The 16275-nt window shown below is 37.2% G+C and overlaps 1 protein-coding gene across 2 annotated transcripts; it reads left to right on the top strand.

The window, feature by feature from the left end:
• The first annotated feature begins 3751 nt into the window (after nucleotides 1-3751).
• LOC104217193 (SNF1-related protein kinase regulatory subunit gamma-1-like) lies at nucleotides 3752-14892 on the top strand. Of its 2 annotated transcripts, none has more exons than XM_070162750.1 (6): nucleotides 3752-3977; nucleotides 12640-12848; nucleotides 12941-13383; nucleotides 13629-13895; nucleotides 13990-14162; nucleotides 14308-14892. In XM_070162750.1, exons 2-6 carry the CDS (start codon nucleotides 12683-12685, stop codon nucleotides 14588-14590), a joined length of 1332 nt encoding a protein of 443 aa, XP_070018851.1. In that variant the 5' UTR covers nucleotides 3752-3977; nucleotides 12640-12682; the 3' UTR covers nucleotides 14591-14892. The 2 variants fall into 2 exon arrangements, with proteins under 2 accessions (XP_070018851.1, XP_070018852.1); XM_070162751.1 differs by having other exon boundaries at nucleotides 3839-3977; nucleotides 12953-13383.
• Nucleotides 14893-16275: the final 1383 nt, after the last annotated feature.

Raw genomic sequence — 16275 nt, 5'->3', positions numbered from 1 at the left:
TTTATTTGTTTTGTATGAATTTTCTTCACATTTGTTTCCCTTGTTTTATATGAATTTTCTTCAGAGTTGTTGGGTATTTTTGATAGTTTTTAAAACTTATGACTATAAATCACATTTCATGTTTTTTCAAAAAAAAAAGTGAAGTATGTTTTGAAAAATTATGTCCAAATAATTTTTTATCTTCAAACCAAACTTCACCCAAATCAAATTTTTTAAAACAAATTTGGGAATCTATGGCCAAACGCTAGCTTAGATTCAAGTCAAGCACTAACTTTTTTCGGAAAATATTTTTTAGCGTATTTATAGAGAAGGGCAAAGCCGCATGAGTTTAATGAGGGAAAAGTGGGTAGATATGGGGTGTGTTTGGTATGAAGGAAAATGTTTTCCATGGAAAAATTTTCCTAGAAAATGTTTTCATGGAAAATGAGTGATTTTATTACTTATTTTCCCTTGTTTGGTTGATGAGTGGAAAATATTTTTTTTATGCTACTCTCCTCACCCCTTCCCCAAGTTCACATGTTTCCTTGCCCCCCTCCCCCCAAAATACCCAACGTTTTCTGAACTTTATTTTTTTCAAGAATTTAATCATTCTTCTAACAATTCACACAAACCCAAAGGAACTAATGTGCTGCGTTACTTTTTTATGCAAACACAATGTTGTCCATAACTAAAAAAACACTCTTTTTTGGTTGAAAAAGAAAGTACTCTTGCTACAACATTAAAATAAAAAGTACTCATTTTATTGAATAAAAGAAAATACTTTTTTTAAATCATGAAAAGAAAATACTCATTTTGTTGAAATGAAAAAAAATAAAATTCTATATCATGAAAAGAAAATACACATTTTGTTAAAATAAAAGAAAATACTTTTTCTACATTATAAAAAGAAAATACTCATTTTCTTGAAGTGAAAGAAAATACTTTTTCTACATTATAAAAAGAAAAAAATCTTTTTGTTCAAATGAAAGAAAATATATTTTCTATATCATGAAAAGAAACTACTTTTTTTTTTGTTAAAATAAAAAAAATATTTTTTATATCATAAAGAAAATACTCATTTGTTGAAATGAAAAAAAATCTATCTATAACATGAAAAGAAAATACTATTAATAATATTTTTATTTAGGATTGGGGTGAGGGGTGGCGCCAGGGTGAGGAGGGGGTTGGGGTAGGGGTAGGGTGGGTAGTGTGGGTGGTGGTGGGTTGGTGGGGATGAGGAATAGGGCAGAGAATGTTGGAAAAGAGTTTTGTAAAATATTTTCCCTTCTCTTGATAAGGAAAACATTTTCCTTCAATTGGAGAAAAATGAGTTGATGAGAAAAATATTTTCCAAAATATTTAAGCCAACCAAATATGAAAATATTGGAAAATATTTTCCTTCATACCAAACACATATGTCACGACCCAAACCGATTGGCCGCGACGGGCACCCGGTACCTTACTCAATCGAGTACCAACATAACGTATCTTTTCGTATCATACTATCATAGATAACTGAGCCGGAGAGGCTGCCGTGAAATAGGTAGAATACAATATGTAATACCAATCTATACATAAGACATACAGGCCTATAAGCCCAAAATAACCACTCGTACACTGAATATAGGCCGACAAGGCCATATAATCTCTTACGTACATGACATCTGTCTACAAGCCTCTAAGAATACGTAATTTTCATAAAGGTCGGGACAGAGTTCTGCCATACCAAACAATACACGTCTAAATCATACTAACCAAGAAAGCAACTCCGAAGCAAATGGAGCACATCAACATCTTCCGCTGAGCTGATAACCTACTTGGATGGCTCTCGGCCTATTTATCGGGACCTGCGGACATGAAACGCAGCGTCCCCAGGCAAAAGGGACGTCAGTACGAATAATGTACCGAGTATGTAAGGCACATAAATATGTACATAACAAACATGGAAGAAATATAGAGTACATAACTCAACCTGTAAGTCTGGAAAACTTTGTAAATCATAAAATACTTATAGTGTCATGCATATGCGTATGAATATCATGTCATGCATAGGTACATGTTTCATAACATCATCAGCCTCTGAGGGCATCCCATCATATCATCTCGGCCACTGTGGGCAAAATCATCAACGTATACCAGCTGATCAGGTGGTGGTGCGATATAACGCCGTAACCTTTTTCCATATCCCATATACATATATATACATATAAATACGCGTATATAACACCATCTGGTGATGAGTCAATGTACATGTATAAATGCATGAAATGCATAAGAAATATGTTAATAAATTTTTTTCGGAATGCCATAAAAATCAATATGTCTTTCGGATAAACTTTATCATATACGTATTTTTCTGAGACCCATGAACAGAAGATATAATAATAATTTACATGGGGAATCAAAAATATAGACACTCCTAGTATTTCTATGAATAGAGTCATTTATGAAAGTTGTGTATTTCGCTTGTTTCATTTGTACCGTATGGATCATGCCAAAAGAAAGAAGGGATAACCTTAATATACCTTAGTCGATTCTCTTAAAAATCCCTTTAATACATGTCAATTGCGACAACACGTAACGACGAATCGAAATAGGAAAAAATTCGTATGATATTCTTAAGAAAGATTGCACCATACTCCATTATAATTGCAAAATCTCACTTTGATTTGAATTGTTGAAGGTTTTATCTTACATATGTGACTTACGGTTGTGACCTATGTTTGTAACATACAAACAATTATGTTTGAATGTATATGGTAATGGAATTGTGAGTTATATATCTTAAGAATGGATATGGCTCACGTTCTCACGTTTTTCTTTTGTAATTAGATATAATGTGACTCATGTTATATGTGTCTATCCATTACTAAATGGAAATGACTCACTTCCTTATGAATTGACACATAATATACTAATTTTTGAGTCACAATTCATTGATCCTTTTGCTGCCACGTTACAACACTTGAACTTATTTAGATTTCTATCCCGTCTTCTTAATCAACTTATTAATCTTTCATTAATTCAATAATTAATTAATTACCCACATAATTAAGAATCATCTCAAATTACTTATAATACTACACATTTTAACACACCTTATACACCTTGCTATCATGACCATGTAGTACCTTGTATGGTACTAGTCCATAACTATCAGGTATTTTAGCTCGGGCTGTATTTTATCTCAAAATGTCAGAATTTGACGAAATTCATTTTAGTTGATTTGCTTACTCCTTTCTCCTTCACGAATTTACTCATCACGTGTTTAAAGTAGCATAATGCTTATAATTTCAAAATAATCCCATTCCCGAACTTATGTTGATTAACTTACGACAAAACTTTAACGTAAAAAAATGCTGGATGTAATATCTCATTTCCGAGCTTTATCAATTTACTTATGGCATACTTTTACGTACGAAAACCTGGGGGGTAACATACTTAAATGTTCGTATTCCGTTCATTCCATCGACCTCCCAGGTACCTGTAATTGTGATTTGTTTACCAAAACTAAGCTATTCATATCATAAATCAAAGTTGATGAGCAAGTTATCAATTAAATATGAGAAGATAAATGATAAAATCACTCATCTTTCAAAAAAATATTTATCAAGAAAAATAACCATACAACCCCAAAATGGAACATAAAATGATCTCATTTTGCCTATAAGCCGATGAAAATGAACGGCTAGCTCTAAGATCCACCTATGGTGCAAAGTAGGCAAGTAGTACTGTATGATGACCTCTAGATACACCAAAATTACTATAAGGAGGTTATCATTCACTCACTCTAAAATCTAAATCCAGTGACAAGTGGAGGGTTTAAACTATAACACATGGCAGCACCACCGAAAACCAGAAAAGTAACTAACTTTTGCTATTCTTCTCATCAACAAAGACACCCATCAATTCCACTTCTAATCCCTTCAAACTGTACAGAATTCTCTGTTTATTTGGATCTTCCATTTTTCAAGCTAAACTATCGCAGAGGCGCACAGGTACATAGCTTTAATACAAGTATTCTTTCTTTTATATATTTATGGTTAGGGTTCTTCTATGTGCGCTTCAACTAGTCCTCTTCCATCAGTATATATATAATTGTTACTCCAACTCTTCAATCCTTGGGGGTTTTTTTTTGTTCGGCCTTTCACTTTGCTGTCGATGTGAGGAATATCGGCTTTTGGTGTGTTCCGTCATCTGTGTTTGATAGTATAAAGGAATTTTTTTTTTACCTATTTTATGTGATGGTGTTTAGTTGATTAGAAGGTTAAAATTTATAACATGATCTAGTGGTAGTTTTTTTTTTTTATAACAGTGGTGTCCAGGCCTCCCAGACCCCACTTGGTGGGATTTTACCGGGTTGTTGTTGTTGGTGTCCATGCTAGTTAGCTTAATAGAAAAAGGTGATTATATTAAGGGGTTGGTTGGAATGATTAAAGAATTTGAATTTTTGAAAGTTCTGAAAAAGAAGTACAAAAATTATTATTAGTGGATGGTTTAGAACATCCTGATCGTCACAAAAGAGAAACTTGTTATCTGAGTTGGGATTAACGGGAGTATTTTATGTAAGCGTAACTGTGTTAAAACAAAAATCAGAAAACTGTTAGAAGGATGAAATGGAGGTTAGCGACGGGAGTCCTGTGTGACAAGAAAGTGCCACTGTTACTGAAAGGTAAATTTTATAGGGCAGTGGTTAGGCCTGCTATGTTGTATGGGACCGAGTGTTGGCCGGTGAAGATCTCACACATCCAGAGGATGAAAGTTGCAGAGATGAGGATGTTGAGGTGGATGTGCGGGCATACAAGGAAGGATAAGATTAGAAATGAAGATATTCGAGAGAAGGTGGGTGTGGCCCCCATGGAGGACAAGATGCGGGAAGCAAGACTCAGATGGTTCGGGCACATTCAGAGGAGGAACACTGATGCACCGGTGAGAAGGTGTGAACGACTGGCGGTGGTGGGTACGAGGAGAGGTAGAGGGAGACCTAAGAAGTATTGGGAAGAGGTGATCAGGCAGGATATGGCGCGACTTAGGGTTACTGAGGACATGACCCTAAACAGGGAATTGTGGAGATCGAGCATTAAGGTTGTAGGTTAGGGGAAATTGTGATGTCTTTTCTACAGCGCACTAGAGTGAGACTAGCCAGTTAGGAATTAGTCTTAGGATGTTATTGATCAACTACTGATGATGGGCTTTATCTGTTGTGTATTAATACCGTACATCTTTCTCGTATTTCTTATATCTCTTATATTGTTGTTACTTTGTTATTTTATGGTATTTATGTTATGTTATGGATTTTATGGTATTTTATGTTGTTTTATTATGAGTCTATTGATAGTACTAATATAGTGTCTCTTGTTGCCTCTTTGAGCCGAGGGTCTCCTGGAAACAGCCTCTCTGCCTCTCGGGGTAGAGGTAAGGTCTGCGTACATATTACCCTCCCCAGACCCCACTTGTGGGATTACACTGGGTTGTTGTAGTTGTTGTTGTTGTCCTTAAGGAATTTTAACCCCCTCACACGTTGCCAAGGTAATGGATTAAATCCTCCCAGGATAAAACGGAATAAACTTTCCTGCAACAGTGGCAATACAAACTGCAGGATACCAACGAACGCAAAGAACGGAGCAAAATCACACTTACGAATTTGAGAGAGAGACTGCGAATTAGGATGCAGTATATTCAGAAAGAAAGTTCTGGAGTGTTTTTTTTTTCGTGTTAAGAAGATGCAGCCTTGCCTCAGAATTTATAGGCAAATATCAGAAAGAGGTGTCTGGAAAGGTGCCTTTTCAGAAAATACGCGGCCTGCCGCGGCTCTACCGCGATCGCGGCAGAACCGCGGCTAGAGAGGCTCTCTGAATCTGACTGCCGCGATTCTACCGCGGTCGCGGCAGAACCGCGGCCAGCGAGGCCCTCTGAACTTTCAGTAGGGTTCTGGCGTAGTTTCAGCAGTGATTTGGCATTTAATTAATTATTAAATAATTAAATAAATTTTGTCCAAAAAATAATCTTATCGATCATTTAACAAAGCCGAAGCCGAAGCCGAAGCCGAAGCCGAAGCCGAAGCCGAAGCCGAAGCCGAAGCCGAGCCGAGCGAGCGACGACGACGGCGCGAGGGTTCATTCTCTTCAACTCCTTTTAAGAGCTTTAAGAAGTGAATTTATATATAAGCACACAAATGTGATTGTCCCTCACCAATGAGGGACAAAGTGCAAGACAAAAGTTCACTTCTTCAAATTTTCATTTTCCCTCCATTTTATTTCCCTCCATTTCCAATTCACACTTCTTCTACTTTAAAGCCCAATGGCTTAAAGTCCAACAATCCCCCACATGAATGGGAATGGCTGTATCAAGAAAGATCATAGATGAAAGCTATGTGATTTTGCAAGTAAGGATTAATTGCATCTGGATAAGTAGGTTTCCCTTTGAACTTTCCGTAGTGAACATATGTCGGATATACTCGGTCAATCGGTAGATTTGATATCTTTGAACCGTCGAACTTTAGTGTATACCTAGACAGCCATATGCCACACAACCAACCCTTAACCGTCTTTTGGTTCTCATTGTTGTGTTCGTTTTAGCCATGAACACCGCCTGGTCTCATAAGTGCGTAGAGAATTGGCCTTACAGAATTCTCCTTGAAGCGGCTTACACTTCACACTTACGTAGGTGATTCCTAAACGTGTAATCCTTTAGATTGACACTATTTGATAGATACCTCATCAAACTTAGGTAATCATTAAAGAACGTGTAAAGTTCTATCCTTGTTACTGAACATTGTCTTCATCACGAGAATGGACCAAAGATTTTGTTTTGACAATGTTGAACCGGTCAATCACAACTTTGTTTGAGCTCCTTGAACCTAGATCTCGGAACATCCAAAATTCTAGGTAGAGTTACCGCCATGTTGACTTGTCCTCGGCCATAGTCCCATTCCCTTGGATGATTTCTCAACTCCCTCTCTAGTTAAGCCTTTTGTAAGTGGATCCGCAACATTATCCTTTGATCTTACATAATCAATAGTGATAATTCCACTAGAAAGTAGTTGTCTAACGGTATTATGTCTTCGTCGTATATGACGAGACTTTCCGTTATACATAACGCTCCCTGCCCGTCCTATTGCAGCCTCACTATCGCAATGTATGCAAATAGGAGCCAAAGGTTTTGGCCAGAACGGAATGTCTTCTAAAAAATTCCGAAGCCATTCAGCTTCTTCACCGGCTTTATCCAATGCTATAAACTCTGATTCCATTGTAGAGCGAGCGATACATGTCTGTTTGGAAGACTTCCAAGATACTGCTCCTCCACCAACAGTAAACACATATCCACTTGTGGACTTTGTTTCTGATGAGCCGGTTATCCAATTAGCATCACTATATCCTTCAATAACCGCAGGATATTTATTGTAGTGCAAAGCGTAGTCTTGGGTATACTCCAAATATCCCAGAACTCGTTTCATAGCCACCCAGTGATGCTTGTTGGGATTACTTGTGAATCGACTAAGTTTACTTATTGCACAAGCTATATCGGGTCGTGTACAGTTCATGATGTACATTAGACTTCCCAACACACGAGCATACTCCAATTGAGACGTACTTTCGCCTTTATTCTTCATAAGATGATGGTTTAAGTCAATTGGAGTCCTTGCACTTCTAAATTCCAAGTGTTTGAATTTTTCAAGTACCATTTTCACGTAATGTGATTGAGACAAAGCTAGACCTTGAGGAGTCCTCTGGATTTTAATTCCTAGAATTACATCGGCAACTCCTAAGTCTTTCATATCAAACTTACTAGCAAGCATACGCTTAGTAGCTTGAATGTCGGCAATGTCTTTGCTCATTATTAGCATATCATCAACATATAAGCAAACAATGACTACATGATTTTGAACGTTCTTAATGTAAACACACTTATCACATTCATTAATCTTAAAACCATTTGACAACATTGTTTGGTCAAATTTCGCATGCCATTGTTTGGGTGCTTGTTTTAGTCCATAAAGAGACTTAACAAGTCTACACACCTTCTTTTCTTTTCCCGGAACCACAAACCCTTCAGGTTGGTTCATGTAAATTTCTTCCTCAAGATCACCATTTAAGAAGGCTGTTTTTACATCCATTTGATGGATTTGAAGACCATACAAGGCGGCTAACGCTATTAGCATCCGAATAGATGTAATTCTTGTTACCGGCGAGTATGTGTCAAAATAGTCAAGACCTTCTCGTTGTCTAAATCCTTTGACAACAAGTCTTGCCTTGTATTTGTCAATAGTACCATCGTCTTTCATTTTCTTCTTGAAAATCCATTTAGAACCCAACGTTTTGTTACCCGGAGGAAGATCAACCAATTCCCGAGTATGGTTGCTCAATATGGATTCTATTTCACTATTGACAGCTTCTTTCCAATATTGTGCTTCTGAGGAAGACATTGCTTCCTTGAAGGTACGAGGCTCATTTTCTAACAGAAAAGTCAGAAAATCTGGACCGAATGAAGTAGATATCCTTTGACGTTTACTTCTTCTTGGATTTTCTTCATTAGGCATACCATCTGTTATTTCCTCCCGAGGTCGTTTTGACTTTTGGCAGGTCACTTCACTTTCCTTTTTATACGGATAAATAGTTTCAAAGAATTCAGCATTATCTGATTCTATTATCGTATTAATGTGAATCTCAGGATTTTCTGATTTATGAACCAGAAAACGATATGCCTTGCTATTGGTTACATATCCAATAAACACACAATCAACCGTTTTTGGACCTATCTTAACCCTTTTAGGTTTAGGAACTTGTACCTTAGCTAAACACCCCCACACTTTGAAGTATTTCAAGCTAGGCTTCCTTCCTTTCCACTTTTCATAAGGAATGGACTGTGTTTTACTATGAGGTACACGGTTGATTATCCGGTTAGTTGTAAGTATAGCTTCCCCCACAAGTTCTGTGGTAAGCCAGAACTTATTAGCAATGCATTCATCATCTCCTTCAATGTTCGATTCTTCCTCTCCGCAATTCCATTAGATTGTGGAGAGTAAAGGGCAGTTGTTTGGTGAATAATGCCATTTTCCAAACAAATTTCTTCAAAAGGAGATTCATATTCGTCACCCCTATCACTTCTTATCATTTTGATCTTTTTGTTTAGTTGCGTTTCAACTTCATTCTTGTATTGCTTGAAAGCATCAATTGCCTCATCTTTACTATTAAGTAAATAAACATAGCAGTATCTCGTGCTATCGTCAATAAAAGTAATAAAATACTTTTTCCCACCGCGAGATGGTGTTGACTTCATGTCGCAAATATCTGTGTGAATTAAGTCTAAAGGACTTGAATTCCTTTCAACGGACTTATAAGGATGCTTAGCATACTTTGATTCCACACATATTTGACATTTGGAATTAATGCAATCAAATTTTGGCAATACTTCTAGATTTATCATCTTCCGCAATGTTTTGAAGTTTACGTGACCTAAACGCGAATGCCATAAAGTGTTTGACTCAAGTAAGTAAGAAGAAACATTCACTTTATTGATAGGAACTGCTATTACATTTAGCTTAAAAAGGCCCTCATTTAGGTAACCTTTTCCTACATATACATCGTTCTTACTAAGTACAACACTATTAGAAACAAAAATACATTTGAATCCATTCTTGACAAGAAGTGAGGTAGACACAAGATTCTTGCGAATTTCTGGAACATGGAGGACTTGATTTAGAGTCACTATTTTTCCCGACGTCATCTTCAACGCAATCTTGCCAACTCCTTCAATTTTGGCCGTAGATGAATTTCCCATGAAGATTGTCTCGTTGGGTCCTGCGGGGGCATAAGAAGAAAATAACTCCTTGTTAGCACAAACATGGCGGGTGGCTCCAGAATCTATCCACCATTCTTTTGGATTTCCTACCAAATTGCATTCAGACAACATGACACATAAGTCCTCCATTTCATCTTCAACCATGTTAGCTTGATTCTTTTTCTTCTTATCATTCTTGGGCGCACGACAATCCACGGCCTTATGCCCAGATCTTCCACAGTTGTGGCAATTACCCTTGAACTTTTTCTTGCTTGGGTAATTCTTTGGTCCGGAAGCCTTCTTCCTCTTCTTATTTTGTGGCGCCTCCTCAACAACGTTTGCCCCCATTATTGTCGAGTTTCCACGTGACTTCTTTTCAGCATTTTTGTTGTCTTCTTCTATCCTCAAACGAACAATCAAGTCTTCTAGTGTCATCTCCTTCCGCTTGTGTTTAAGATAGTTCTTAAAATCCTTCCACAACGGAGGTAACTTTTCAATGAAAGCAGCGACTTGAAAGGCCTCATTTATGACCATACCTTCAATAACAAATTCATAATTAATAATAAGATAAATCTTATTAATAAAATTATTGACTCGGGTCATACCTTCAGCAAGGAGGTCATGCACAATGGCTTGTAATTCTTGGACTTGGGTTATGACTGACCTAGTGTCAATCATCTTGAAATCCAAAAACCTTGCAGCCACGAACTTCTTAAGTCCGGCATCCTCAGTCTTGTACTTCTTCTCAAGTGCATTCCATAACGCTTTTGAAGTTTCCATGACACTATAGACATTGTACAAGCCATCTTCCAAACAACTCAATATGTAGTTTTTGCACAAGAAATCAGAATGTTTCCATGCTTCAGTTACAACAAGTCGTTCATCATCCAGAGTATTTTCAGCCATGACCGGAGGATCCTCCTTGATGAAACATTGCAAACTCAACGTAGTAAGATAGAAGAGCATCTTCATTTGCCAGCGTTTGAAGTCAATACCGGAAAACTTTCCGGGTTTTTCTGCCGGTGCCATAGCATGAGCAGGAGTAGAACGGCTTGACGAGGCAACAACACTCGTAACAGTAGCACCTGTTCCCGCAACACTTCCATTAGTTTGGTTTTCATTCGTCATATTTCTGTAAAGTTGAAAACAATACAGAACTTGTTAAATCAGTGAAGTTTTGATATCTTCAAACTGAATACCAAACCAAACATAGAACACGTAACAATGGTGAAGTTTTTATATACTTCAAATCCGTACGTTTATTATTCCGGCAAAATTTTTATGTACTTTAAACCGGACAGAAACAATTATAGGAGTAGAAAGCAACAAGGATTTAGTCTCTAACAAAGTATATAGAAAACAGTTTAATAATCAACACAGAAACGTTAGTAAAATTAAAATTCCTTAAGCTTGTGAGCGTAACTGTGTTAAAACAAAAATCAGAAAACTGTTAGAAGAATAAAGAAATGTATAAAATAGTAAAGAATCAGAAATATTCCGAGTCCACAATTTTTCTTGTGCGTCCTTAAGGAATTTTAACCCCCTCACACGTTGCCAAGGTAATGGATTAAATCCTCCCAGGATAAAACGGAATAAACCTTCCTGCAACAGTGGCAATACAAACTGCAGGATACCAACGAACTCAAAGAACGGAGCAAAATCACACTTATGAATTTGAGAGAGAGACTGCGAATTAGGATGCAGTATATTCAGAAAGAAAGAAGTTCTGGAGTGTTTTTTTTTTCGTGTTAAGAAGATGCAGCCTTGCCTCAGAATTTATAGGCAAATATCAGAAGAGGTGTCTGGAAAGGTGCCTTTTCAGAAAATACGCGGCCTGCCGCGGCTAGAGAGGCTCTCCGAATCCGAATCCGAATCCGAAGCCGAAAGCCGAAGCCGAAGCGAGCGACGACGACGGCGCGAGGGTTCATTCTCTTCAACTCCTTTTAAGAGCTTTAAGAAGTGAATCTATATATAAGCACACAAATGTGATTGTCCCTCACCAATGAGGGACAAAGTGCAAGGCAAAAGTTCACTTCTTCAAATTTTCATTTTCCCTCCATTTTATTTCCCTCCATTTCCAATTCACACTTCTTCTACTTTAAAGCCCAATGGCTTAAAGTCCAACATTTTATAGGAAGCATTTTAGGTAGGTGAGAGTAGAACAGTAGCAATCTGGCGAGTCGTAAAGACTGGCAATATTAGTAGGCATAAAAGGTATTATAAATAAAAGTTGAGATTGTTTTAATAGAGGTGATAAGGCAGTTGTTATTTCTGATTTGCTGAAAAATATTTTTAATAATGGAAGAGAACTAATATCAGAACATAATTTCGTCCAAATGTTTTCGTTAGTACTAAACCTATTCTATACTCGATGCATCGACAATTTCTGGATTAAAATCTGCATAAATTGTGATAACTGTCCAATTTCTAAGTAGTCAAATTGATTATGGTTGGGAGCCAGGAGCTACTCCGAAAGAGAATCTCTGACTATACGCCCACGTTTATAGTACAACCATAAATTAAAGGAACAAACTGTTTTATGCTATGATGCTTCTCTCAGAGATGGTGGTACCTAGCAGAAAATTTTAGTGTTAACATTAGTTTCCAAAAAATAATCTTACGAGTTATTCTTAATTAGCAAGTATGAACTTTTAGTACAGAAAATCGGCTTTTTAAGGAAGTGGAATAGCTACTTACGAGTCCAAACATGTTCGGGACATGGGGCTACACGGTTACAAACATTTGTAATAGGTTTCGGATGAGTCACGAGATCCTTCAATTAAGTGCAGCAGTGAAGTTTCCTTAGTGATCTGGTAGGAGATTTTAGTGGCTATCTTGTTTAAAATTTATTGATCTGATGGTTGTATTGCTGCTACTCAGGAATAGAATCTTACAGCCACGTCTTCTTTGAGTATTGAAGTAAATGGCACAAGCAAAAACAGAAAAGACTTCGAAACTTGCAAATTATGATGCTTACTTTGAGATGGTCCAGAGCAGAAAGAAGTTGCCCCGTAATTTACAGGAAACTTTGACTGATGCATTTGCAAAAATTCCAGTTTCATCCTTCCCTCAAGTCCCAGGAGGCAAAGGTATCTAAATTAGATAAGTTTTTAAACTGTTGTACTAAGTAGTTTGATGTCCAGTGCTGAATCCTAAACGGCTAACTTACACCTCATTCTAGTGATTGAAATAGATGCGGACACTTCCATAGGCGACGCTGTCAAGATTCTTTCTGAATCCAACATCCTATCAGTTCCTGTGAGGAATCCAGCTGCTCAGAATAGTAAGGATTGGCGAGAAAGATACTTAGGCATCCTAGATTACTCAGCTATTGTTCTTTGGGTCCTGGAGGGCGCAGATGCAGCAGCGGCTGCCTTATCAGCAAGTTCGGCAGCAGCGGCAGGAGTTGGAGCAGGTGCTGTTGGTGCTCTTGGAGCACTGGCATTGGGTGCAACAGGTCCTGCTGCAGTTGCAGGTCTAACAGTGGCTGCAGTCGGTGCAGCTGTGGCAGGTGGAGTGGCTGCAGATCGAGGAGCAGGAAAGGATGCTCCAACTGCAGCTGATAAGTTGGGTGAGGATTTCTACAAGGTTATCCTTCAAGAAGAACCCTTTAAGTCGACGAAGGTAAGCAGGCCTTCTAAAGGATTGGCCTTTAAGCTTCTTCCAAGTCACCCTAGCGGTTTGATTGATCAAGAGAGACTTTACCTTTTCATGGTGTTTGTGTCTAAGATATATATGTCTTCTAGCCTTAAAAACTCTCAAACATGAAATAAAATGACCAAGTTGGAGGACACCAGAAGCTAGACTAAACTGTATTCAGAGAATTTGACATGAATACACATGACGAGGTCCACGAATTTTATTTGCAGGTGAGCTCCATCATAAAATCCTATCGGTGGGCACCATTTGTTCCAGTAGCAACAGACAGTTCTATGTTGAGTGTCTTGCTGCTGCTATCAAAATATAGGATGCGGAACGTACCGGTGATTGAAAGAGGAAATCCATTCCTTAAGAACTTCATAACACAATCGGCTGTTATACGGGGTCTTGAAGGATGCAAAGGGAGGGATTGGTTTGACTGCATCTCTGCTCATCCTATATCAGAGCTTGGCCTCCCGTACATGTCCCCTGATGAGGTCAGCAATTTGTAGCTCCTTTCACTTTTAGATATTCTTCTGATATTACAGAAGTTTGGTGATGCCAAGTCTCTGTCTTTCCACATACACACAGGTTATTTGCGTTCAAAATGATGAACTGATTTTGGAAGCATTCAAGAAAATGAGAGAGAACAATATTGGAGGACTTCCAGTTGTAGAAGGGCCAAAGAGGAAGATAGTTGGCAATGTGAGCATAAGAGACATCAGATTTTTGTTACTCAAGCCTGAACTCTTCTCCAATTTCAGGTATAGATAACTTGCTTCTTCCTCTGGGATCTGAATATTTGATCTCTTCTAAGATAATTTATGCTTAGACCTTTATTGCACAGGCTCATAGATGTTCTCTGTTTCTTTGTGTACTGATACATAATTTTGCCCGTCTCAATTGCAGGCAGCTGACAGTCACGGGCTTCATGAACACAGTTGCTTCGGCAACTCATGATGCCACAAAGGTCTCTACACCAATAACATGCAAGCTTGATTCAGCTCTTGGTAACGTGATAGACACTCTTGCATCCAAGTTGGTTCACAGGATCTACGTGACAGCTGGGGAAGATGATGAAGTCATTGGCGTTATTACGCTCAGAGATGTCATTTCTTGCTTCATATTTGAACCACAAAACTTCTTTGATAACTACTTTGGATTTTCTGCGCAAGAAATGCTAGGGCAATGATACTTCTGTTGGTGAATAAGCAGGATATATGGGGGATTTCAAAAGAACCAGCACCAGGTCTTTGGCATAAGATCAAAGAAACAGTCTCGAGTACCGCTTTAACATGTACAAGATGTTCCTTTTATGCGACTCGTGCAGCATTATCGCTTGGTAGTTTTTTGAGTTTTTTTGTTTCTCCAGTTCATTCAAATTTCAAGGTCATTTGGTCTTACTACCTAACTACAAATAGGGATCGATAGTGACAAATATAATAAAAAAATTCATTTTTTTTTAAAATAATGCTCCACTGTGATGTTAGAATATGCCTCGAGTTACAAAATAATTGCTGGTGTGCCTGTGGTCATTTCATATTTCCTTGGTTAAAACTACAAGAGTTTCTTCCGAGTATTGCACTTGCTATATCTTCATAAGTGGTTTGTCTTGTTAAATCTTGTGATTTCGATGCTTGTTGGGTTGAGAAGCACAAAAAGCAATCAAAAAGGTTCAGCACACTGAGTGAAGTAGCAAAAAAGCAAGAAATAGAGTAACAGATAATTTCGGTCCATATTTAAGTTTTTTCAGAAAGACATTTAGTGAAATAATCGTTTTCACCTTTTTCTACGAATAAAATTCATGTCCAAAGATAACTTGGAACTACAACAGGAATTTAAGGACCTTACTTGAAAGGTAACTACTCCCTCCATTCCAATTTATGTGACACTGTTTGATTGGACACAGAGTTTAAGAAAAAATGACGAATTTTAAAATTTGTGATCCTAAACAAATCAAAAAGGGGTCCAAAGTATTTGTATGGTTATAAAAATTTCTTATTAAGGGTAGAATACAAACCAAAAAGGAAATAGGTTCACATAAATTGGAACGAGGGAGTACAACTTTATTGTCTACAACGTACATTATATGTAAATATGAAAATCAATATGATTAAGGGTGTGTTTGGTATGAAGAAAAATATTTTCCTAGAAAATGTTTTCATGGAAAATGAGTGGTTTTATCACTTATTTTCCCTTGTTTGGTTGGTGAGTGAAAAAAAAATTTCGGAAAATATTTTATAGTGTTTGGTTAGAGAGTAGAAAATATTTTTTTAGGAAAATATTTGTTATGCTACTCTTCTCACCCCCTTCTCCCAAGTCCCCATATTTCCTTGCTCGCCCCCTCCCCCTACCACCTCCAAATACCCAACGTTTTCATGACTCTATTTTCTTGAATGAATTTAATTTTTCTTCTAAAAATTTACACAAACCCAAAGGAGCTAATGTGTTGCTTTACTTTTTTATGCAAAAATAATGTTAAAATTTATGCTCCATAACTAAAACGAAAATACTCTTTTTTTTATGAAAATGAAAGTACTCTTTCTATAACATGAAAATAAAGTACTCATTTTATTGAAAAACAAATACCTTTTTACATCATGAAAAGAAAATACTTTTTTTGTTGAAACAAAAAAAATATTTTTTATATAATACTCATTTGTTGAAATGCAAAAATAATCTATCTATAATACAAAAATAAAGTACTATTATAATATTTTTATTTAGGGTAGGGGTGGGTTAGGGGTGGGGGTGGGGGTGAGTTGGTGGGTTGGTGAGGATGGGGAATAGGGTGGGGAAGGTTGAAAAAGAGTTTTGGAAAATATTTTTCCTTCTCTTGATAAGAAAACAATTGGAGGAAAATGAGTTAACGAGAAA

This window comes from Nicotiana sylvestris, chromosome 11 (genome assembly GCF_000393655.2).
Source record: "Nicotiana sylvestris chromosome 11, ASM39365v2, whole genome shotgun sequence".
In the NCBI taxonomy this organism is placed as follows: Eukaryota; Viridiplantae; Streptophyta; class Magnoliopsida; order Solanales; family Solanaceae; genus Nicotiana; species Nicotiana sylvestris.
Note: the sequence above shows the minus strand (reverse complement) of the source record. Positions and strands in the feature narration are given on the sequence as shown.